Source organism: Diadema antillarum, unplaced genomic scaffold, assembly GCF_040938485.1.
Source record: "Diadema antillarum isolate AM-2024a unplaced genomic scaffold, OU_Dant_1.0 scf00000083, whole genome shotgun sequence".
In the NCBI taxonomy this organism is placed as follows: Eukaryota; Metazoa; Echinodermata; class Echinoidea; order Diadematoida; family Diadematidae; genus Diadema; species Diadema antillarum.
The window spans coordinates 1,552,955-1,579,735 of NW_027270972.1; the positions used below are offsets into that span (position 1 = coordinate 1,552,955).

General features: G+C 38.5%; 1 protein-coding gene across 1 annotated transcript in view; it reads left to right on the forward strand.

Moving 5' to 3' along the window:
- Nucleotides 1-22,706, forward strand: part of LOC139717823 (rhotekin-like) — a 45,992-nt gene extending 23,286 nt beyond the window's left edge. Inside the window, exons 2-12 of the mRNA XM_071629320.1 lie at nt 4,522-4,629; nt 6,342-6,636; nt 8,580-8,633; nt 12,917-13,037; nt 14,867-15,044; nt 15,991-16,105; nt 16,435-16,544; nt 18,117-18,245; nt 19,717-19,885; nt 20,910-21,023; nt 22,492-22,706. Coding sequence (XP_071485421.1) covers nt 4,522-4,629; nt 6,342-6,636; nt 8,580-8,633; nt 12,917-13,037; nt 14,867-15,044; nt 15,991-16,105; nt 16,435-16,544; nt 18,117-18,245; nt 19,717-19,885; nt 20,910-21,023; nt 22,492-22,706 — 1,608 coding nt within the window. The remainder of the gene's footprint in view (nt 1-4,521; nt 4,630-6,341; nt 6,637-8,579; nt 8,634-12,916; nt 13,038-14,866; nt 15,045-15,990; nt 16,106-16,434; nt 16,545-18,116; nt 18,246-19,716; nt 19,886-20,909; nt 21,024-22,491) is intronic.
- The last annotated feature ends 4,075 nt before the right edge of the window (nt 22,707-26,781 follow it).

Genomic DNA, 26,781 nt, shown 5'->3' on the forward strand with positions numbered 1-26,781 from the left:
AATGACCAATGCATTAATGGCATCATGCTTGACATGTTTTTTGAGAATGTTAGAAATAAACCACTTGCAAGGACAGCATGTTGATACAACTACTTCTACACTGTAGATGTGGTAGACTGATTCTGAAAAATTGTTTACACAAGCTCAAAAATAGTTGTTGTCAAAGAGCGATTTTTTAGATGGCATGCCATAACTGATAATTCTTGTATGAACATGAAAAATAGCTCACTCCTGTGATTTCCATCTTGGTGCAAAGAGTCTACAAGTTTTGTTTAAAGCACCCTTGTGATAAGTTGCCTTCGCAGTGGTGTGTGAACGGCGCATGAATAAAAAGTACTGGTAAGTTATTTTGATACCAGGATCTACCTAACCGTCTCTCGACTGTACTTACATCGTGATCCAAAAACTGATAATTGTTGAGTGTGAATGGGCCTACAATATCCTATAGGCACATCAGAATTTGGCCTATTTCTGCAGGCATTTGATTACCCTAATCCCATTAAACTAGTCTGGTCAGAACAGACTCATCAAAGCATGCAGTATTTAAACCACATAGTAGATGCACACACGCTTTTCTTTCTGTTAATATCCAGCACCCACAACATCTATTGTATTATGAATCGTGTTCCATGACACATTTTACTCAAGTGCTAGTGATTAGATCCTTTCTCATATTGATGGTCAGATGCTAATGCCTTTCCGAAGTCAACACAGTCTAAGAAATGGGGCATGGAATTAATGGTACTCGAACATTCCAAGGAGAGACATCAGCTTTATGGTCATGAATCCGGACCTTGTTCAAGTACAGGGGTTGATTAACCAGATTTTGGAGGGCTAGGAGTGCAGTCACTCCAGGCTTTATATTTTGAGGGGGAGATGAGTCAGAATTTCACACGCTTTTGACATGTTTCTCAAGCCACCGAGAGGGGGAAAAACTGCTGCATACAATATGAGTCATGCCATGGTGCGTGGAAGTGGAAGAGCTCAAGGAGGTTTCACCGATTGTGGATTTCATCCCTGAGTGGACACGGAGTTCAAATACGTCCACGGAAGAGGAAATGCAGGTGTCGCTTTGCCCAGAGGAATTCTGTGTTTGCTGTCTGAGGATGTCTTAACCAAGAATATCATTTACCAAGAAAGGGGATTATGGTCCGTGCCACCAGACGGTGATTTTGGGTGGTTCTTCTGTGATATTTGCATTTTGACAGTGACAGGTTTGCTTTGTGAAATTATTTTTTTCTTCATATAGGTGTATTTGTTAGTCTGCACCTAGGATGAAATATTCAACAACATAGATATCAGGCCTATGGTGTATGTTCCAAAATTATTTAATTTCATGGTCAAGTTTACATTGAAAGTGTAGATAGGAGTGTATTTTCTTGTGTGTGTGTGTGTACACGTGTGTGTATTTTGCTACTCTTTGATTTCTGAATGCAGGCTAGTGATATTAACAGCTCATACAAATGTTGAAGCTTTTTGTTTGTATGCTTGTTTGTGTGTGTGTGTGTGTGTGTGTGTGTGTGTGTGTGTGTGTGTGTGTGTGTGTGTTAATTTAGTACAGACATTTGTTAGACGGTGTAATGAGACTAAGTGCCAAGTGATATACAATCAGTGCCCCCAAAAAGCTTGTGTCAAGAAAATCAATAACAGCTTTCAGTAGTTACTGATAAAATGGCATTAATATTCAAGTTATCTTTACTGCCTCAGAATGCCAAAAAGTCAGACTTTGATTGTTATTCACATTCAGTTCAGTAACATATTTTCAAGTCACAGCACAGAATATGCCACAAAATGATTTCATTTTATGATCGAGTTTGCAATGAAGAATTCAAGTGTAGGTGAGATTGCAATTTCTAGTGTACATGTATTTTTATGCATGTTCTGCCTGACAGTGATTCTCTTATGAATTTTAGGGTCAAAGGCCAGATGAAAATGGCAACAATTTACTATTCAATACAGAAATTGAACTTCTTCTCCATACCTTGAAAATTACTCAATGCATAAGCCCATGAAAGGGTCGAAGTCAAGTTAAAGTCCTTAAATCCCCCAATACATGCTCTCCTATTCATCCAATTAAACATAGGTCAAGGAAGGTGAACATTCAACACATTTGTGACTAACATGTCATTTCAATATTTTGCCAATTTTGTGAAAATGTACTGTAATCACACATTGTCCACATGTACTACAGACCTATCAGGAGAATCATGCTTTATGGTGGAGGCATACCAGTCGCCATAGCGACATTTGTAGTTGTTTACTGTACAACAAAACGGTTATGGAATTTCAAAAGGCGCCATCAGACTGGCAAGAGATTGAGAAGTAAGATCGATAAGGATATGTTGTGACATAAGTAACTCTCACTTCTTTGGCTGTGGTATCAGTGCTGTGTTATGACTGCTTCCCTTGTCCTCCCATCAATTTGACATTGATGACAGACAGCAAATGTAAACCTTGATGTTGTATGATTATGATATTAAATGCTGCCAACAAAAGATGGGGGTTAAAGATGCAACTGAATTGGGGTGTATTTGCCTTGGGGTTTCCAGTACCACTTTGAGCCATCCATTTAACACTAGGTATAGCATCTGGAGAGTTGTGTGTAAATCACTCCTGAAATACAAACCACTGTAATACTGCTTAGTCTGTGTTTGTTAACCAAGATGATTTTCACATTCTACAGGCTGTACACATCAATTGGCCTGTCAGAATTAGATTTGACTGTGTTCATTCTTCAGTACACATTTTCTAAGCTTTCATGTAAGAAGGTCTGGATATACTTCAGCAGAAGACTACTTGTCAGCATTGCTAATCATTAAAAATGAGGCATGTGTATATTCTTAATGCTTTTCATCCCCCAATAGAGATTCTGTGGCAGACACAAAAATTCTTGGCTGCCCCAGAGAGGGTCTCCTCCTCTCCCCTTTTCTCCCCCTCTCTTCCCTTCTCCCTCTCTTCCATCCTCCTCTTTTTTCTCTCCCTCTTCATCTCTCCATTTCAATTCCAGGAGCCAGATATTAGCATTTCATGAGCTACTGCGCTGAGCCCTCTGTCCCAACGTCAATTATTTTCTTGATCATGGCTGTGATCACTGGCCCCTTTCCGAGGCTGCAATTCCCCCCCCCCCCCCCCCCCCGAAAACCAAACCAGCCATGGACCATCAGGCACCCAATGATGTACCCACAGATATATCTCCATTTTGTAGGAAATTCAGAGCTTATACACATCCAACTACCGTCTCTTATTATCTGTTGTTATGATGACTCAAATCAAATTACCTCTCGGAGGGGATATTTCCCAACTTTTGTGCCACCCAATGAAATACATTTGGTGCACAGTGCGAGGCAAAGGCAACCAAATATTAAATGGACTCATGAGTCATCCATTTCTGTATTATTATCCAAGGCAGTACTGTGTTCCCCACAGTTTGCAATCTAAAGAATGTCATTTACTTTGATTATTGCCTGTAGATGTAATTTTCATGAAGATTATACCTGGATATATTTCTGACAACAAAGATTTCAGTATAATGACTTTGCGAGCTATACATGACTTTGGAGCTGAAGCCGAACCCGTCAATACAGTAGGAGATGAAAGCCAAAATTCATACATGATATGTCTACATTATGCCTGCTATCATTCAACAGTTTATTTTAGTGAAATATAAAGTTGATTTTGCAGTTGTGTCTGTGTGTAGTTTTTTTTTTTTCTGTCAGTAATAATGCAAGCAACAGGTCTATGAAAATTCAAATGATATCCCATATGCCTATATGAGAGTTATGATTTGTAAATGATCAACTGTCAGTAGGCCTATATCACCCAGTTATCTTCTTGATTGTTGAAATTTGACCTCTCAGCACAAAAAGACTAGAAGTTTGCTCTTTCTTAATTTTGTATCAATATTCCCATTCTGTGTGGGCTGCTCCATCCTTTCCCTTATCTTATTATATCTCTCTCTCCTCCTCCTCCCCCTCCTCTTCTCTCTGTCTTTCCCTCTCTTTCTCTATCTCTCTTTTTAATTTCCCCATCTTCTCTAAATATTGCCCTTCCTCAGTTTATTGTATATCACACACCCTCCCTTTGAGGAGACTTGATGTTGTCCAACTTCAGTGGTTTTTTTTTTTCTCAATCATTGTTAGATCTGCACCAATATAAAGTGATATCTAATCAGAGAATCTTTGTGTCTGGCTGTTTTTCCTCCAGTTACTGTCTCTTACTTTATGTCTATGTCTATCTTTCTCTTTCTATTAATCTACCCATCTATTTTCATCTGCCCCTCTCCCCCCCCCCCCCCCCACATCACTCTTTCTTTATACTATCTATCTACAATGTAAATGTGTATGTGGGAGTATGTACAATTTAGCTATCCATCTGTCTACCTATTCATCCATGAATGTCCAATATTATCTACATGTCCATCAATAGCTTTGGAGTATGGAGAGATGAGTCAATTGTTAACACTGATGTGCCATCGACTTATCTCCCCTAATCTCGCATGCTCTCATTTTTTCCCGTGCACAGCTTGCTTCCATGGATATACGAGCCAGCATAGCCCAGGATGGGTCACGGTGGGATATCATCGAGGACTTGGATCTCTTCTACTTCAGACAACTGGCTGTCAGTCTGCAGGTAAATGATAGTGCTGAAGAAATTGGAATCATCAGAATAAAGCATGCAAACATATTGGATACTTCCAGTGTGTGTAATGTTCAAGTGACAGTGATTGTTGTTCGATTTTTTTTTCTTTTTTTTTTAGGGAAAGAGAGGTGAGAACACAAAGTTAGCATCGCACTGAACTCAGTAATCTGAATGTGATCTCCAGAAGCAAATTGCAATAAAATCTGATGAATGCATACTTTATTAGACTTTTCATTAATGTTTCTTCTAGTTTATTCATTTAAATGTTTCTATTAGATGGTCTAGATTTTATGATGAATAGCTTCCAAGAATATTTGTCATGGAAAGATTTATTTTTTGTTGTTGTCGATACATTTAGTGTAATTGCTGAAATGTACTTTTTGCACGTGTTCTGCAGCATGTGACCCAGTTGCAGAAAATAATGCTATATTTTAGACAAAACAGAACATTTGGGAGAGCTTTGGATTTATTTGAATTGTGCAAATAACTAATGATATTATCAGTGTTAAGAGAATATAACCTTGAATGTTTATTTGAACGCCAATTTGTTTCTGGTTTGGAACTATGGATGTGCGATTCTGTGAGGTGGCCACACTCTTTATTTCACATCATCCCTACTTATGCACCGGAAGAGCCAATTTCGTTCTGATTAGTTTGTTTATAAGAAAACCGGATCATCCCTGTCAGGCTCACTTCTAGAAAATGCAAATGACATGAAATGTGCCTATGGCGCTGACAGTGAAAGAGTTCAGAATTTCGCTTTAAAGATGGTAGGTCTTTATGCAGGGCTCAATATTACCAATGGCTCGGGGCCACTGAATATTGTTGTCAGGCCACCAAATTTCTAAAAAGGCTGTTGGCTCGATTGTGCAGCTTAAATTCAAAATGAATTTTTTAATATTTCTTTTTATTTCTGACCACTACATTTCTACATTTGAAGCTAAGATTTTAGTAGCTTGAATGGTCCACCAGAGGAAAAAAAACAGTTAGTGTTGAGCCCTGCCTTTCAGTGTATGTGTTCACTGGAGGAATTGCATTGCTGTAAATACTTCAATCCAAAATTGTTGTGACGCCTAGGAAATAAGCAGGTGATTCGTGCATCCTATCCTTTTGAGGTTGATTTCCATTGAAGCTGATCGATAGTCTCATACAGAGCACAGTGGTATGTTTCCTAAGGTACATGACAACATGAGAGTGAGGTGGTTGAGTTGGACTGTCAATTTCCTTGAGGCGTGAGATGCTGAGAGAAATGGGTGCTATGTTTGCCAAGAACCAATATCCCACACAGCCTTGCAAGTCCTTCCCACCTTCACAGCCAATACATTTGCACATGTACTAGACCCAAGACAAGATTATTCCCTCACTTTTTCTTCATATATCTTATTTCATGCACCTCCTCGGAGCTCTGTTTGTGCAGCAGAGCACATGAGCATAATTTTAGTTTCATTCAACTTGAACCAAGTCTGCATAATTACCTGTCATCGGTGTCATGTAACATAATCCTGAAAGTTTGAGCTGATAGTCTACACACGAAGACCTTTTCCTCCACTCTTTGCTGACCCATACAAATTTCTGCTACATACGTTCGATCAATTTTTATCACACAGTTTGTCATTTTAGCATGAGAAGGGATGCATCTTTATGAGCAAATTTTTATTATTCCCACACATTCGTGTTGTAAAAATTAACTTGTTTTGATACAGGACTATGACATGCAGCAGAAGATTGATCTCGAGATCAAGATGCGCGAAGGAACGCGCAAACTTTTGGCAGCCTGTAAGCGAGAGAATCAGAGTCTGGAAGCAGCCAAGAACCTGCTCACATCCAACGTTCGGGTCCTCTCTTATGTCGCAGAGCTCCAGCGGCGCAAGGCAGCGCAGTTCGCAGACCGGGCTGCATCCAGGAAGGTGAAGAGTGCTGGTGGCAGTGACTCTGGTGTTGAGGCGGAATCGGGGAGTGACCTCCTCGAGCCTTGTCGGTCCAAAGTCTGTATTTCAGGTACTGGAGAATAGTAGCCAAAAAACAAACAAACAAACAAACAAACAAACAGACATACAAAACACAAGAAATCTAGACACTTTTTCCACTAAAAACAACAAGAACAACAACAAAAAACACTGCTAACCCATACTGATAGTTTTTTTTTTCTGCATCAGTTGACAGATAACTTAATTAATGCATTGCTTAATTTTCTTTGTGTTTTTTCCTCCTTTATAAATAATGCAGAGAAATATAATGACAACACTGAAATTAACTCAGAAATAGATTGTATTACAATTTGAAGGTCAAATAGAGCGCATCTACATTCATGTGATCTTGTGCAATCATGTATACAAAAATATAGTTTGATTTGACAAAAGAGAGAGAAAAAAGCATACTACGACATGATAATATTTGCAACAACTACTGTACAAATATTAACCATGCGTAAGAAGCGAAGCTGGTATTTCACACTTTTTGTACTTTCTCTGAGGAGAAAACGAAGATATGATGGAGCAGAGATGATAATGCATTTCTTACTGGTCAGTCCTAATCACCAGCTTGTGAATCATGGTTGAATGAAATGGAATTGTGGTTGGATGAACATGATTAATGGCAGACCACTACTACATGTGTAGTTACTACATGTGTAGTGGGGGAAACCCTCTCATATTCACCACATCTACATTGTACCTCAATGCATCGTCAAAGCATATTACCGGTATTGACTTTGAAGAAAATTGAAACAATCAAAGTTGAGAAAATATATTTGGTTATGTTTCAGTTCAATAGTTTATTGCATAAAGTTAAGAAATCAAATCATAATTTGTGTTCGATCAATGATGGATATGTTATTATACAAGCTGCCAATTTATTATATGTAAAGATAAGAAGCCTTTGAAAGAAATAAAATCATTTTAATTTGTGTTTGATCAATTAGGAATCAATTAGTATGCACCTGGCAGTATACCATGTACACAGTTAGCTCTGATTTTATCTACTTCATTGTCAGTCAATATCATAATCAATCATGCAATATGAATATGAACTGCCAACACTATTTTTGCATCTTTCTTTCGTGTTAATATTTAGATACAGACTTACTGGAATCAAGACCCAAAATTCTGTCAATCAATCCTGCAAGGATTTTAATGCAGGTCTTTCCTGCAACATTATAAAGTTTCTTCATGGCGTACCGCATGAATGTCATCTGAAGATCTAAATGGATGGAATGGCCTTAGCTCTCTTTACTCTGCACTTATTATGTGATGTAGTGCTCTCTCGAGGGAAGTAAACATGCACCTCCTACAAGATTTCAACTCTAATCTATGAGATTCAGGCTGCTTTTTAACAAGCATCAATCAAGGTGGGCGGGGGAGGGGAGGGGGGAGGTAGGGAAGCAGTCAAATTCTTCCACTCATTTGACAACTGAATGACTCTTGCTTCATTTCTCTCCATTAAGGTATATTGGCCCCGACTTCAAGAAGGTCTTTCGGAAATCCACTTAATGCATTTCGTCCATTCATTATCTTTTACATGATTTTGTATACCTGTATAAAAATTATATGAGAACTTGAATTTTTTTTTTCTTGGTAGTGAGAGAGAACGTATGTCTTATATCCATGAGCATATATATATACTGGTCGTTTTGTTTTTAAAATACAAAAGAAAAGGATGGAGGAAATACCTGTTTTGTTGAGGCAAATGAATATTGCTCCGATCTATCGGGGGAAGCAGCGTCAGGCATCAATTTTCATGCGTGCCACATTACATGAAGAGATGTGGGTAATTTCTGTGGAGTTGGATTACACTGCAAATTGCAGAAAATGGAGAAATTGACATTTCTAGTAATGTCTGCATGACCAGATGGGAATAGAGCATTTCGAAAGTGAGTAGGGAGTAGATGCGTGACTTAATTTGTAATTTTTGTTATCTCGTCGGTTGTTCTCTGTTGCTTGTAGATCTGCAGATTCCCCTGATGTGGCGTGATGTCGACCACATAAAGAATCGAGGAGGTAAGGGCAACTTATGGAAATCATTCATATGTTGCTGTTGCTGTTGCTATTGGTTTTGATGTTAGTATTATTGCTGCTGCTTTTGTTTTGTTCATGTGTGTGTGCTTGTTTTTTGTGTTTGTTTGGTGTTTTTTTAATCTTTAGGGGGGTCTTCTAGTCTTCTCTCCAAGTAAAGGGTGCTTTTGTTTCAGATGAAAGTTAAGTTTGTGAGAATTCACTGTGTTTTGCAAAGTAATCTTTTCTTTTTCTTCCAGGCAAATTGCTGCCTATTGAATGGCTGTATTATAGAATATTCATGGGCAGAGTATCAAACTATGACTTGTAATAGCATTCTTTCTATTGCTTTGTATTGATAATAGCATAATTGTCACATGGAAACTAGTTTTTTTCTAGTTTTGAAATGTAAAAACTTTATCAGCACCATTTCAGGAAGGACCTAAAGGGTGGGTACCATCATGCTCCTCGGGGCTTGCATTTCCTGTTCCATTAGGGAACAGGTGGAGGACTGTTTTCTAATTAGACGTCAAATTACAGCTCCTCTGGCATTAGTTTGATCTCAACTTGAGTGCATGAACAGGTGATGTGCCTAGTCTGCACATCATAAGCCTTCTATGGTGGATGACAGCTTAGAGGGAACATGAACTGTTGAGGAACCACTCAGCAAAAGAACCCGCTACCATTTTGATGTCATAATCTGTTTCTTTTCCTCTGATTTAAACAAATTGTTCATATGTTTCAGTTTTGCACATATGTTTTCCGAGACAAATTATGGTTGTGTCATTTTTTGAAGCTACTGTGGCATGTTTGAAAACTTCTGATTTTTGTGATATTAAACCTAAAACTGTGTCTGGTTTCTACAGACTAGCCATGTATGCATTGTGTGTTGTAAGTATGTATATGAGAGAAAATCTTGAACATGGGAGTGAGGAAATGAGCATACCCCGGCTCGCTCCCCACTCTTCATATTTTTTTTATTTGGAATGCTGCCCCCTGCTCGACTCGTACATTTGAGTGCCCATGATGTCAAGTTGCACGGTCCTCAACTGTCTGACTGACTGACTTCGTGTTGTTGGCACAGGTTGGAAAGAAGTGATGAGATTTTCAGCCATGGGATGCAGCCATGTGGAGAGTGGGGAGAGGGATCATGCACAGCTATCTCCTGATTTAAAGGGATATATCTGACAAAAATGCTAATCAGATTACATCGAGTGTAGAGTTGTCCAGAATTAGTGCAATTTTTGCTGTGTCGGGTTCATCTTGTTTTGGTTTGTTTTTCCCCCACTTGACTCTCTGAAATATACAAAATGAAATATTCAGAGATTTTCAACACGACATGGGCTTGCTTTCAACTTTTAGACAGCATATATTTCTGAGGGGAAAGGGATGGATGGCAAACACAGAAAAAGCATGTAATGAGATTTTCTACTAGCTTGATCAATTGTACGACATTGTGTTGCCTCCCTCATGTAATGATGCATGTGCAGATTGCATGTGTTTTCACTTTCAAATTAATGTATCTTGTAAAAAAAGATTAAGTGGAGTGGAAGTACAAGAAAGATTGATGTAATACAGAGGGAGATTGAGTGGATGGAGATCATGGAATGGAATGAATTGAATATCAACCATCAGAATGTTATCAAGATTGACATCATTGTGAAGGGGTGTGAGATATTCTGCAGTGTTAGAAAATACATGAATGAACATACGGTGTAGTGGTGACATTTTCACTCTATTTTTAACTCCTTGTGTGCCACATTTGCATGCAAGATTCTGTCAACGGCTTGCCAACTTTGCATGTTTTAGTCAAATGTTCAACCACGCACAAACCAATATGTTTTGAACACTTGTCATTTGCATGAAAATAGCCGTATAAAGCACATAGCTGATCATAAGATTTACATCACATCAAAGCTCGCAATTTTCTCCGCAACTTTGCTGTACTGCATTTCTAAAATTAAAGGCTTCGATAGGAAGTCATACTGTTTTGTAAAATAGCATATTTTCCAAAAGCGCTCATGCGTTGCAGTCTCAGAATAATGTTGCGCACGAGGGATTTACACTATCGCACACAAAGATTTAACTTGAGATAATCCTGGAGTATCCACTTGTTCTCTGGTTCTGACAAGGCTGGTTGAGTTTTGTCTGGATACGAGCAATTCATCTCCAGTGACATATCAGCAATAGGGCATACAACAGAACCACTTCTCCAGAAGTAGTTGAGCCAGAATAACATCCCAGCAGCACAAACAGATGGTGTTTCTCGGTTGTGATGAATGACGTGACTTTCACATGCAGACATGGCCAGGTTGCATATATAGAGAGATGTGTTCTCTTTGGCGCTGATCGTCTAAAGACTTACAAGACTCTGCAGATCAAATTACAGTCTTACACCTTATCTGACCTTCCTAGTTCCCTGGAGCGTCTGTCTTCTTATTTCCTCAGCCATGGAATATGGATATGTGGAAATTATTTTGATTGATTTCATGTAGGAAGTGAAAAGAATAAACAGGACAGTGATTTGAAAGTGTGATAAGAAAGAAGTAGTTTTCTTTTGTAAAATCCCACTTGCTTTGGAGCCATTATATATTTTTTGCATAGTTGTGAAAGAGGGGGGAAAATTGACATTTGCAATGTAATGATTTATGTCTGATGAAGTCTGGAGGCTTCAAGTTAAGATATTCACACAAACTTCATGTGATGTTGAGGAAGGTTTGTACAGATGTATCATTGATTGATGTTATTGATTTCTAAAATGGATGCTTTTAAGTGTTGCACACCTGTGAATCTATATTTTGCTGTGAAATTGTTAAGTCTCATAGTCTTGTTCTTTCACATTCAATTCTGATGAAAGTTAGAAGTTCTACCATTCTGTTTGTGTGATTTTAACCTATTTATCAAAGCTGAAAATAAAACCGAACATGGAGTGGAATTTCACTCATCAGTCGTCATTGGCAAAACCATGCTCTGATCTCAAGGAAGAAAGTGCATTGCTTATTCCTCAAGTAAACATTGTAAAAAAAATAGATAAATAAATGTACGGTTTCATGTTCAATCTGAGACAAAGCCCAAAGATAAACTGTGAAGAAGTTTCAGGAAAACTTTAGAGACGTCATCGCATGTTCTTTATTTCTCTCTGACAAGCGCTGGTAGCAAGTTACCACTAGCAAGCAGGATGTCAATGATGCCCATAACAGAAAGATTCACAGTGATTACTCTTCATACATTCCCTCAAAGCACCCATTTGTCTTTATAATTGCCATAAAAAAGAGCGACATGGATTCCCCTAGTTGTAATTAATGCAACCTCATGTCTGCGGAGAGACGCACTGATGCCATAAATCCACTGCATACCACATTCTCCTCTCGTCTTTGATGTTCTCCCGTCGTCCCACATTTCATCGGGCTTTCTCGTATACCAAACAATTCTCGTCTAATGGAGGCTAAGTTACGCACCCCACAAGCAGCACGTGGATGCGTCATAACAGCCTAGACACTTTGCGGGCATCAGCACCGCCTTGGCAATTAGACAAACATAAACAGAGGATGTGTCACGCCTCATCACATTTCCATTTTCCTGTTTGGTGTATACAGAGAGACATGTCCAGCTCAAATATGATTTCAAGTGTCTTTTACATGAATATGATGAGACCAATGGCTACTGTTATGCATAACTCTGTGTGTGTATTTGCGTGTGTGTGTGTCTGTGTCTTAGGTTTATCATTATGACTTAATATGAATCAAATTGATTGCTGTCTCCCTGGTATACTGTATACACCATATATCTAGCAAGCCTATGATTTTCTGTGAGTCGGGACTTCCCAACAATTTTGCAAGTGGTTCATTCGCTATCATGGAGTAGAAAAAGGAACAGAGATATGTGTGTGCATGCAGTTCACATCCAAGTGGGGATCAGATTTAATATTTTCACATATTGCTGAATTCAGTATTAGCACCCAACTCGCAAAAAGAATGGTAAAGTCCCACGAAATATGTGCCATTCACTGTATTGAAGACAATGCCGGCGTGTGTACATGTGAGATATGCTCTGCACTATCCGGTAGCTGCAATGAGATATGTGGAATAAAGTGTTAACAATGGAGTCAAAAGGGGCCTGAGCTTTCGATCCTAGCAGAATCTTCGTCAGAGGCAAAATGACAAACAAGCAGGGAAAGCACTCACATATAAGGACTTCACACAAGAACAGACAGGTACAGGCTGTAAAGTGTTAACAAAATACAAAACATACAAAACGTGATAACATTCTGCTTCCTTGATTTGTTGCAGATCACCATAGGTATGCAGTCTTCTGTTTACTGAAGATAGACACCCAGATCTACGCCACTCAGCTGGTGCACAACATAGACAGGAAAGCCACAGATGTGACTTTCAGTGACGTCATCATTTTGTAAGTACACAAGTTTGAGAAGGATGCCGAATGTGAAAGTCGTTGGCAGAAACGGCTCTTTGATTTCTTCAGCCAAGCAACCTAAATGAAGTGGATATTGAAGTGTTGATCAACCCCCGCAGAGTTACTTTTATTTACAATCAGTTGGCGGGCTGAACGGGATATAGACTATAAGCACAATGGCTTGCAGAGTCAATGTCCGATAGAATTTTAACCAGTGACAAAGAGTCTGTCCTGATTGTTAGTGTTGGCCAACGTGAGACCAGAAGTAATGACTTCAAGTGGCTCTGCTTTCCAGCAGTGACAATTTCCCTCAGCTCCATAGTATTACTTCCTGGTGGGGATACACCCAACGTCTCCTCTTTTCATCTTTCCCTTTCTTTTCATTTCTTTTCTTTGTTTTACTGAAATCCTGTGCAAGATGTTGCCCTGTCATGACTGTTTATCCTCATGAAATCCATATCAGCTTTTGTTTGTACGTGAAGAGGAAGGAAGTATCTTCTACTGTGGTGGGGAAAAAAATTAACATTTAAGATAAAACAATGATAAAGTACGGCTGGATTCTGCCAATGATGTAACTGAAATAATGAAAGTGGGCGATTCAGGAAGATTGCAAAATATTGTTTTTCTTTATGTTAAAGGCAAGAGGAATAAAAGGGAAAAAAATGGAGGAAGTACAATTTAGTTCCTATTTTTCAGCTGTACTTTGAACAAATACTTGCTGACTCTCTCTAAGGCTTGTGCACAATTAAAGAATTCAAAAAGGACTTGTGGAGTGTGAGGAAATACCCTTTCTGTATTATATACCCACAAGTAGGAAAACTATATTCAGGAGAAAAATAATAAACAAACGTTTATAGCTTAGTTTCACTTCCTCTTTGAGGCATGAAAAGTCATTATGGAAGTGTGTGACATCAGCACAAGTAAGATGTAGGCAAGGGAATGGCTTCAAGACCAAGTTTTCCCAAGTCAGATAGTGATAATTGACAGTATTGTTTTAATTTCTTGGAGGGGGTTGGGGGATTATATTGAAAGTAATCATGCTACGTCACACAGTCACTGTAGTCACCGAAGTCTTGTATCATTGAACTTGTTAGATTGTGTTGTTTTGTTTTTTGTTTTTGGGGGTTTTCAAAATGTTTTATTCTTAAATTGTCTTTGGGATGGATGGAGGGTTACCATTTAAACAGTCTTTAAAGCACTGTGTTGCCAATTTCTCCTGCAATTTAATTTCTTTTATCATGACTACACTTTAAGTTGTCTTTCAAAGAATCTTTTCTTCATCTTCCTGTCATCTTCCCTTTATTATGTCAGCTGTAAAAAAGAAATTAAAGACATTAAAACAATTCGTCCATAAATTGTAGGGCAGTCCCCAGTTTATCAAATGAAGATTGTCTCATTCACTTCCTTGGGGTTTGTTCTTGAGACATGCCATTACAACAAACAGAGTCTATTTTTTATTCCTTACATTCGTGTACTCCAGTTTTGCTTCTTTTTGCGATCATGTATTCTTGTGTAGCATGACAAAATTGTTTGTATACCGATATGATATAGTTATATATAGCCTATCACCATACTCATCACAATTTGACAATTCTATCGGAGTATCGGAAATCTACATTCCATTTGATCACATACTTGTGATATCAAGCATATTACATATAGGCATTGTAGTGTACATGTATTTTTATTATTATTATTATTATTATTATTATCAGCTAGGCAATTTTAGGCATGCATTTTGAAAATCACAAATGATTGCTTTCAGGCACTAATGTGTAGAGTTTACATGTCCTCAGATAAACTCTGCCATTTTCCCCCTCATACAGTGACAATGTCAGGCCAGATTTCACATGCACGCTGGAGGTGTACTCGTACAACCTGCACAACGACATGACAATCGCCAGCACCCCGCAGAAGATCCGACGAAAACTCAACTCGCTGTCGTCGGTCGGAAGGAGGAGCAGCCTCGGACACAAGCAGCAACTCACGTCTTCCCTGAGTCTGGTGAGTGGGTGTTTGAAAAAATGTTCTGTGATATCCGAAGCGAAATTCAATCAACAGGTGTCAGACAAGATGATGTTGAATGAGGTGTTCATGCCACAACAGTCCATCATAATCACAATGTTCTAATCTGTTACAAGTTCAGAATAAAAGCTTGTATGTTACAAGCAACCAGAAGATGTTTGACACGTTCAAAGAAAATCACAAAACATTTGACACTTCAATCTGCATGGCATGTCTCTAGTTCGAGCTAAGATTTGATATTAGCCAATTTGCAGTTGTCATCTAGAGATAGCAATACACGTTTTTGTTTAACTTTACAAAATAGCTCTTGAGTGGATTATCCAAGTTTGCTCAGAGTGTTGGTGTAAGATTTTTAAACTGCTGCTCTGTCACTCAATTCACAGTAATGTATTGGAAAATCTTGCAGTTAGGCAGAGCGTTATCATAGATACTGTCATGCTTAGGGGACACTTTGTGAACATTGAATGAGGGGGACCACAAAAGGTGCATTAAGTGGGCTTTGTGCCATAACATCAGCAACGAGGTGCAAGCCATAAGAGTCTATAAATGTCACATTGGGGCCAAAAATCGGGTAACGTGATACAGATATCATATGATGTGACAGTTGCAGCTTTTTCAACCAGCCCTGAGGCCTGTTGCAATTATTGTTCACTTCTGATAGGGCGGCTGTGATTGCAGACTTTGTATATAAAAGCAGACAGGAAGCAATTCATCAGTTTGGGGCACTTTACAACCCTTGAAAACATGGTTGTGAAATGGGCTCCTTGTCTAGGTATTTCTAGCCCAACCACATGTACTACCCCTTGCACCAGCCCCTAATGTTTACAACCACAGTTTCTGTGAATACACACATGTATGTATACTTCTAGCATTTACACTGATATTGCTGTCATTATGATCTTTTTGTTGGTATTATCTCTCTCAGTCTACAGAGGAAGAGGCTGTGGAGGGTCCCAAGTACTGTCTTGTTGCGAGGGCAAGACTGCAGCTTCAAGATGTCAGCGACCACGTACAGACCTTTGACCTCTGTCCTCAGACAGGTAGGCCAGAAGTTTTTCCTTGCTGTGTGAAGTATTCGCAGAGAAGCAATTGTGCGTAGGAGTTACAGTACATGCATTTGACTGGAGTTATAGCCTCTTTTAAAATGGATATATGTCTGCATCTGTACGTGTTTGCAAATTAAACAAGAATCTGTTGGGCTGTAGCTAATTTGTATATGGACATTTTAAGAGGGCACTGCTTACAGCATACTTCATTGCACTGTAGGGGCAGACATAATAGATGTATTTATGTTCTTGTTATTAGTAAAATGTCAATCACCTCCTCACCTTTTCTGTATTTTTGTTTGTTTGTTTGTTTGTTTGTTTAGATGGTAGAACACATCACCAACTTCCACTGTTTGGTAACATCTGTTGTCGAATGGCATCGCAGCCATCCTGCGTAGTACAAGAGATTCACTCAGGCTACGTTACATGTGAGGTGAGAGACAGATAGGCACCTGCTATTTCCATATTAAACCTGTCTAGGTCTATCTATATATCGTCGCTGGGGTGACAAGACTTTGTATCTTAAATTTTGGTGAATTTTTTTTTTTTTTTTTTTTGAGTAATGGTTAGATAATCAGTTAAGTGATGTCCTGTCGTAATCCTAGCTGTCTTACATCAAAAATAAAGCCACTATGGCATGTCAAAGGAAGACTATCCCATTTGATGTAGTGCTGTGACTGCCATTTTTTTTTTCTCTCCTGAATATTTGACATTTTGTAGATATGAGGTCTTGTTGCCCCAGCGATGACATATATATATATATATATATATATATATATATATATATATATATATATATGTATACTGAAAGAAATTAGACTGAGGCGGACATTGCTCTCGATCTTGAGTCTCCCTTTTATTCAGTCAAGCTTTCGGCCAGTCATCAGGCCTTCCTCAGGATCTACCAACAGAATAGTTATTATCTGAATTACCTGATGTGTCATATAATATGTAATGCAATTTCATATATTACCAATTTTCTGAATTTCTGAATTTCTGAATTTCTGAATCAGGTTATTCAGATAATAACTATTCTGTTGGTAGATCCTGAGGAAGGCCTGATGACTGGCCGAAAGCTTGACTGAATAAAAGGGAGACTCAAGATCGAGAGCAACGTCTGCCTCAGTCTAATTTCTTTCAGTATATATGCAACCAACAATGAGGCACCGCGCACGTTTGGGAAGGAAACTATCTCTCGCACTATATATGTATATATATATATATATATATATATATATATATATATATATATATATACAAATATATATACATATGTTATGTATAACTTCTATCTGCCTTCTTATTTACTGATTTTAGATCTGTCTGTCATTTTAGATCTGTCTGTCTTTCTATTCATCCATCTATGTGTCTATCTGATCTATCTATGTATAATAGCTGTCCATTTATGTTTATTTCAATCACTATGTCATTACACATTATCCGCACATCCTGCTCTTAGTTGATCTTTTCATGTCTGTCTTTCTTCTGTCTACTGTAGCTACGTATCAATCTCCACACCAGTGATATTAACGGCACAGTGCTTTCTGCCCTGTCTTTTGGGAAGTCTACATCCAGAAAGAGTATGATGTGATGTTATGCTATCACACCTGATATGTCATGTTCACATTACAAGACATTGACACTCTGTGTTGGTATAAGGATGAAATATTGGAAAGAAGAAAACAATGAACTTTATCTTTGATGAAAGCAATTTCCAGAGAAAGCTTTTCGCTCAAAATCTAATGGATCTGCACTGCTGAATGTAGCCTTGCACACGTCGTTGATATAAAAAGTGCACTGATCTTAGTTTCATTTGTCACCAATGCATGAATCACAAGCAAGAACTATATGTATTCATTTGTTTCACCGTAGTGCCCTTATGTTTAGTCATCAATGAATGTCATCCATAGTTGCTGTATTTGCTTACCATTGTTGTTTGATATTTTTGTCCGCTCTTACCGTCAGCCACTGTATTTCTTGTTATCATTGTCATTTGTGCCAGCAGGAAGAGTTTCATGGCGAGCCAGTGTCCAGTCGGGTGTGGTGCACGTTACGAGGGTGTCGGCTGGAGTGTTGGGAGGACCCTACAGACAGCAGCCTTGGTGTTCCAATCAAGTGTGTAGAGCTGAGAAAGGTATGTGTCAATCAAACCCAGAACAACCGGATTGCTAGGCATCATGATTTCTGCATAATTTACAATGACATTTTGACAACCTCAAAAGAGGAAGTAACCATATTGAAAAATCAGTTTTGGATAAATTGCCGCAAACCAATGCGGGAGATCAGTGAAAAGATCTAGAATTCTGAAAAGACATAAAAAGTCTCATGGCAAAATTTGCCACTAATGTTTTATGTCTCCTCAGATTCGTGCAATAAAATGCCTCTTACATACCCATTTCCAACAGACATTGTTTTAAGTCAATGTTTGGCAAAAGAAGCATTGGCAATGACAGTTGAGCAAGTGAGACAGATATTAAGGTACTTATGTCAGTGAGGAAGTTAAAATATTCCTTGTATGTGTAGGAGGTGTGCATGGCAGGACATACCATATCGTAGTTTGCTGTCTACCTCTTGTGTAAGACAGGTCTATAAAGAAATGGGAGAGACATAACATCGGAGGAAACGATGCGACAGAGGAGAATGATCTGAGGGAGAAAAAAATGTGATGGTGGTGAAGATAAGGGGGGAATGGTTGCAGGAGTTGAAGTGAGAGTGATAGAGATGGGATTGTCATTTCAAATTGCTTGTCATCAGGATGAAGGAAGGCATATACATGCCATATTCTGGATGATCTTTTAACCAGTTCAGAACAGTAACATCCCATTTACTCCTACTTCATCTCACTGCTTCTCACTATATTTTATAGCACTCTCATCTGTTACATTATTTCTCCTTGTATGATCCTCTTGATACCTCTCACTGTGTCTTGCTATACTCTGTACTCTCGCCTTCATTCACACTTTTTTTTTCCACCAACTACCCCTCTCATGGTTATTTTCAAAACCATTGTGGGGGTGCTGTGGCATAGTGGATAAGACTCTCGACTCCCAGTAGGAGGACCCTAGTTCGAATTCCGCCCAGTGCTGGCGTCCTTGGACAAGATGTTTTACCAACAATGTCCCTCTCGACCCAGGTGTATAAATACGTATCTGGCAACGCTAGGGTGATAATAATGGCAGGGCCCTCTGGTAGAACAGTGACAACACTGAAGAGGCTTCCCTGGGTAAATAAGACCTTATCATCAAAACCACTCTGCATATGATAGACTACAAACTACAGGATGAGCCCATATTGTTTTTATCATCTTGGCTTTTCAAAATAAATATCTTGATAATATGGCTGTGATATCAGTTGCAAACAAAAACCATTGCTTTCGATATAGAGATGTCACTACAACCATGCTATAATAGAATGATCCTTACAAATGCCATGATACTGTCTGATCTGCAAAAGGAGCACAGCTTTAGTGATAATATCTATAAAGCAACATTAGCTTGGTATTTCCAGACAAATGTCTGGGAGGAGATAAATGTTTTACAAAGAGCAGACTAGTGAACCAGGCTGCTATTACTCAGTCATATCGAAAATATGCCATCATTTTGCAGAACTCATCTGCAGTGCGATCATCAGAATCCTCGACTTGCAGCGAGCCCTTCTCATTCGTTGTAACTGGTTGCCATGGTGATCCGGACGCACTCCACCTATTCCAGGCAGACACAGAGGAGGAGCTCGAGTCGTGGCTGAAGGCTGTTGAACAGCAGCTGGTCAACATTGGTGAGTGACCATCACCCTGACCATCAGACCCATTCCATTGTTGTTTGAGGTGCTACCTATCTGTGAACTCTTCCTGTTTAAAGAAAATTAAAAAATTAAAACAAACTACAATGTATTCCTTTTGCATGTGGTACACTGAATGTGTCCTTCTGTTTTTTTTAACGGAAAGAGGAAACTTTTTGTGACTTTTGGATGTCTGCTGGGAGTGGAGTGAAAGAGATTGATGAAAATTCTAATTATAACATATTTTACTCCTTTTGCAACTAATTGATGAGCTTCACAATCCATTGATATGATGCTATCACACAACAGACAACAACAACAATAGTGACTCGAAGGCATTATCATTCTTGTCATCATTAGCTAGTAAAGTGACCCATTTTATTTTCCTTCAAAAGCTTTCAAAGTATAGGGACTCTTACCCTTAAAAATAGGAGAATATGTAAATATGTGTCTACACGCAGTCCAACCTCTCCTATCTGGACATGTCAGGACTGGTGCTCATCCGGATAAGGGATTTGGCCAGACACGGGAGACTCAATGTTTGATACATGCAGCTGCCTACCCAATGGTAGCTACATGCAACCTATTGCAGGTAGTGTCAGACACTGAAACTCTTTCTTTGCTATCAACGCAAAATTTGGGGGTAGTGAATGTCTGAATGCGTGTTGTTTTAGATGAAACTTTGATGTGAAGGTATATTGATTATGTCGGGAATAATATGTAATTCATGTGTGTTTGTGGAGGAATTTTGTTTGAGTTTGAATTCCCTTTTTCCCCGTATTTATGAGATTGAAAAAAACAAAACAATACAAAACACGGCAAGATTGCGTCAGATAATGGAGAAATCCAGATAAAGGGAGGCTGGATGAGAGAGGTCGGACTGTACGTATGTTTCAGACTGGCAAGGATTCCATGGCGTGCATTGGCTTATGTCTCTCGATCATGTTGTAAGACTTTCTGATTTTTGGTCATTCTGTCTGTCCCTGTCATCACACAATGCTTTCGTCTCTCTGCGCCACAGATGCCTGGTCAGAGTCATGCTACGAGACGATGAAGATCTACTCACCGTACCCTAGGAGGTCAGATCTTGTCCTGGCTCAGAGGAAAGGCTCTCTCTATGATGAACTCTCAATCGGTAATCATACACCACTAGCCTCGGACAGTTTGTGCAAGAAATATTCAAGTGAACCACTTGAAATTATAGTTGGAAAAGAAGTTGAGGGGTAGGAACTGGTTATTATTTCAAGTGTATTGCTATCAAATGTTCTCTTTATTCATTATACCCCCGCCAAACGAAGTTTGAAGGGGGTATATAGGAATCAGCGGACGGTCGGGCGGGCGGTCGGTCGGGCGGTCGGCCGGTCGGTCGGGCGGTCGGTCCGTTGCAAATCTTGCGTCGCGAACTACTTCCTCAGTTTTCAACCGATTCCCATAAAACTTGGCACAGATGTGTGCCTTGGGTTGTAGATGTGCAAGACGTATTTTTTGACAGTACCCAAAAGTACGTTGCCATGGTAACGGCATATTATGGGCAAAAATGGGTACAAATCTTGCGTCGCGAACTCCTCCCACAGTTTTTGATCAATTTTTATAAAATTAGGTACAGATGTTCATCTGAATATGTTAATGTGCAAGACACATATTTCCGCAGTGGCAAAAAGTGCGTTGCCATGGTAACAGCATGTTATTGGTAAAATATAGGGCAAAATGCTTCATGGCAAAACTGCTTCATCAGTGTTCTTCCAATTCTCATGGAATTCATATTGAATGTTTGTCTTAGGATATAGGTCAGCATGACACATTTCTTGACAGTGCAAGACACATATTTCCGCAGTGGCAAAAAGTGCGTTGCCATGGTAACAGCATGTTATTGGTAAAATATAGGGCAAAATGCTTCATGGCAAAACTGCTTCATCAGTGTTCTTCCAATTCTCATGGAATTCATATTGAATGTTTGTCTTAGGATATAGGTCAGCATGACACATTTCTTGACAGTGACAAAAAGTATGTTGCCATGGTAACAGCTCACATATTATGAGCCAAAATGATGGAGAATTTTGTGTTGCAAACTACTTCCTCAATTTTTGCCCAATTTCCATGAAACTTGGTACAGATGTGTGCCTTTGGTTGTAGATGTGCAAGACGCATTTTTCGACAGTACCCGAAAGTACGTTGCCATGGTAACGGCATATTAATGGCAGAAGATCAAGGAAAGATCTTGCGGATTTAACTACTTCCTCAGTTTTTTGACCAAAGCTTATGAAATGTTGTTTTGACCAAAGCTTATGAAATGTTGTTTGGCGGGGGTATAACCAGTCGCTGTAGCGACATTTCTAGTTTATTAAGGCACTATTTGTATCAAACACACATATTTTTCACGTGTTTCCAGTATCTTGACATTTCAGTTGTCCTATTTTTATAATGTATATATTTTGTATAGGATGGCATATTTCCTTTCATTGTGTATTCTAGAGATTTTTTTGGGGGGGTATGGTGTTATGAAATGACTCATTCTTTTTATCCTTATTTTGCTTCTCTTTCTCATTTCTACCTCTCCAACTGTGTATCAACGTACTACTTTTCAATACCTGTCACGTACCCAGTGTCACCCGACAGAGAAGAGTTCAACGACGAGAATGTCTTCCAGGGTTCGCCAGCTGACAATCTCCGTAGCAGGCACAAGCTGAGGGCGCAGAGCATCTCCTCCGTAGCAACATCGTCCACCACCTCCTCCTCATCATCATCATCCACCTCCTCCTCACCTCCACCGCTATTCCCCAGCCAGAAAGCAAGCGGGCCCAAAGAGACCAGCGTGTGAGAGCAAATAGCAACAAAAAAAGGGGGCAAGCAGTGGAAATCGAGAATTGTTTCTATCTTCTGGACCTTGAGCTGTGAGGACCCTGAAAAAGATGAGAGCCTGTACAGATGGCATGTATGAAAATAGTGACTAAATTCATGGCAGAAGTAACGAAGCCAGCATCCTGGCATTTCTACCACCGTCTCCACAGGCTTCTGTAGAGGTATCGGATTTCTCACACAGTATTATGAAGGCAACAGTGTAGAAGTTGCATCCTCCCGTCTTTCTTTGATGAGCTTAAATTCAGCTGTCACCACGCTCCTGCGCCGAGATCCTAACTGAAGTGAATGCTCAAGGATGTTCTTTCAACTTTCACTGTAATTTAATGATATGTCAAAGTCTGGTTCCCTCCTCTCTGAGTTACTGCTTTCATTTTTGTGTTCTTATTGTTTAATTATGCTTCCACATAGTTGTAAAGAGAGGGAAATATTATAGCCATGTTATCTTATCTTTACCATGGCAATGGACTGTAACGCTCATGGCAACAAGACTTTGGTATTTTGCAAGGTATTCCCAGATATAGAGCTTGTTCATGGGATGAATATGATCATCAATGTATATTGAGGTATATGAGCTCTGCGATATTAGGTGCATATACTTCCTTCAACCTGATATCACAGCTCTCTGATATTGGTTGCCACTCATGCCAAGCCTAACAATAGGTATAGTTTCATGTCCTTGGATGTGGGAGACTAAATTGGTGAGTTTGTCATCTCCAGTTTGATGATACTGTGCAATTTGCAGTTACTAGTGTCTTTATGTCATTTTTTGAGCATTCTTGTAGTGGGATGACATGCCTTTGAAATTATGAATGAGCACAGTAATATGTCGTGATGTATCTGAGTGATATAAAACTGGGACTGGTGACCCAATGATATTCGCAGGAGTGGTCCTACACAAGGACATGAAAGATCAACAGGAATGGCAGTCATTGTCAGTGTGGTATTGCACCTGAACATAATGATTAGCTACTAACTGTTTTATTGATCTGAATACTATTGACTATACAAAACTTTACCTCTGTATACAGTTAACGGTGCACCTGAAAATAATGATTAATCATCTTTATCAACACAATTTTGAATGTACAAAAGCGTACCTGGTTTGTAAAGTTAATCCTGCGCCTGAAAACATTTACTAACAACCATTTCATATTTGATAAACACAATTTGAATGTACAAAACCTACCTGTGTATGAAGTTGGTGTGTAGCTAAATTTGCAAATCGTCCTTTTAGTGCAGTATACAAGGACTTTCTACCTTTTATAGGAAAATGCCAATATGACTTAACTTTTGGTAACCAGATGTACGACAGTTTATATGACCTTGATGACAAATGACAGAAGTACACAATGTGTTTCGTAATTTCTTGTCTCAAATGCACAGCCGTGTTATATATTATATTAATACAGTCTTTATTTTTGTAGGTTTTTTTTTCCTTTTTATTTGTACACATTTGTAATTGGACAATTGTTGTGTAGACACTCTTCCATCATGCAATAACTTGAAAGCTATTACTAACTTATGTAGGCAAAGACTAAATCAAGCACAGGGTATTTCCAGGAGATGATGTCATTCCTTTGGCAGCTTGACCCTCCCTGTGTTCAAAGCCCAAGTTAAAGTCTGAGGTATCAAACCAAATTTTTCTCTGTAAATGTGAATAACTGTCCTGCTTTTGGTCTTCCACGATACATCAATAAGATTGATACTTTCAATACAAAACTGAAAATTCTAAGAATTTTTTAAAGCTAATGTATTCTGAAATGAAAAGTCAAGAGGTGCCAAAGCCAGCATTTGTCGAATTTTTGCTGTTGTGACAAATATTTTTCCATTGTACTTCCAAGCATCAGAGAAAAAGAGAAAATTGTTTTTTGTTTATTTGTAAGTTGTTTTTTGTTTCCGTGGATTTGTGCTCTATGTATCAGACATAAGTCATGTTTGGGTACGTGGAATTTGTATTCAACTATCACATTCCAGCGATATGATGATCTAAAGTTTATCTACCCATACAATCAGCATTGACTTCAGGCCATGTGACACACAGGTTTGTTTGTTGTTGTTGTTTTTTATAAAGTTTGATATATAGTGAGAGGCAGTTTTTGAACAAAGCATTCATTACTTTCAAGAATGTCAAAAGTCCAGGAACATTCTGAAGGGGAAAACACTTGAGTTTTCTTGCTTTTTCCTTCTGTTTTTGTGTGTTCTGTCCTATTGTCTCTGCTGAGCCCATGAAAATATTTATAAGTGACCAACAGAGAGAGTAGAGACTAACAGTATTTATTTTTATGATAAAAAGCTGATAAAGAAGAGGTGGAGAAGAAGGCAGAAAATTCCAATAAATAGATTTTGTACGTTACAACTCTTCCAAAGTGTAAAGCTCGCATCTAACATTTGTTTATGATGTGCATTTCTCCAGAAAAAAATGATTCCTTTTATTTGTGTAAGAAATGTATCATTGCAACTGTAGTTTTCATCAAATTCTTATGGTACGAGGAGATATCAAGACTTCATCTTGTATTTTGAGAAAGTTCACTTGTGATTCTTTTATTACCGCGGTAAATGAAGCATTCTCCATCACGAGAAACATCTGAGGTGTTAGGTACTTCAGAAAAGTCATTATTTCATGGCAGTTTTCAAGAGCTGGTATGGATTACCTCAAATGTGATCATGGTAATATTTTGCATATGAATAAACCAAAATCAGGTGTTTTCATGGTTTAAGTTTGAGGAGACATATTGATAGGTGAAATTAAAAAAATACTGTTTGCTGTAAACTTTCAATCAGGGTTGCCACCTCCATCATTTTTACTCAGGAATATGTTGGAGCTGGTGAAAGTGTCACCTAGTTTTGCAGCTGTTGCTATGACGATAGATGTGAATGAGGAAGAATTGACAAATTAACCCATATCTTGCCAGATGAGTAAGGATTAGGTGACTGTAAGGATCCATGTGGTGCATAGCACAAAATGTTACCAAAAAATAAAAATGAATTAAAAAAAGAGAATGAATAAAAATAGAAAACAAATTATGAGAAATGCTGCAAGACTTTGTTTAATGAGGAAGATCAGAGCAAAAGAAAAAAGAAAAAAGAAAAAGAAAGGCAGTTTAATGGGTGTTTTCCCACATAGTGATAAAAACCTCTTCTTCTTTTTTTCACACTTAACTGTACATAATATTGCCAAGTATGTAATATGACATGATGAAGAAACATTCCATCTGCTCTCCCATTCCAGCAGATGAAAATGAGGAAGTAAACTTTTCCAGGCTGAATTGTTATTCTTGCGTATCACATTCTGTTTTAGGAAAAAGAGAAATATATTTATATTTGTATCATCAGTGAATGTTGTAATAATGGAGTTAATATAGAAAATCCTATGTCTTTGTGCACTTCTAGACAATCCTGAACATGAGATTTTTCGTTGTTGGTGATGTAGAAGGGATTGATTCTTTAGCAACTTTAGGAGCACTACCAGGATGTGCACCAGATCCTATCTGCTAAGTTGATTTATTTGAAGATGAGAGTATTTACTGCAGTGTTCCATGTGGTTGGTAAGAGTTCAGCCAGTTTGCATTTTCAGATCACCACAATTCAAATTGCCTAAGATGCATATGGTAGTAGCAGTGATTATAAATGAAATCAGCATTTACTCACAAATGGCAATATGTTAAGCACCAGAACTGATATGAAAGGAATACAATTTGTCTTGTGTTTAAAGGCATCTTTAAAGAGTGCTGTGACAATGGTTGGAGTCTATGTTCTGTTTTATCACCAAAAACTGTCAGAAGAGTGGACATGATAAAGAGCTTTACAATAAGATACAAGTGTGCTAACTCCTGATGTTAGCATAGTAGGTAACTTGCTGATTTTGATATACAGTGTATTCTTAAACATGAGCAAAAGAAGTGTGCACAAGGTTAATTGGTTTGTATGGCTTGTTTGGTTACATTACCTGCAAGAAAGCAGTGCTTTCACTTCTCATAGTACACTTGATGAAAAACTGTACCGGTGATGAGACATTCCCGACAACTGTATCATAA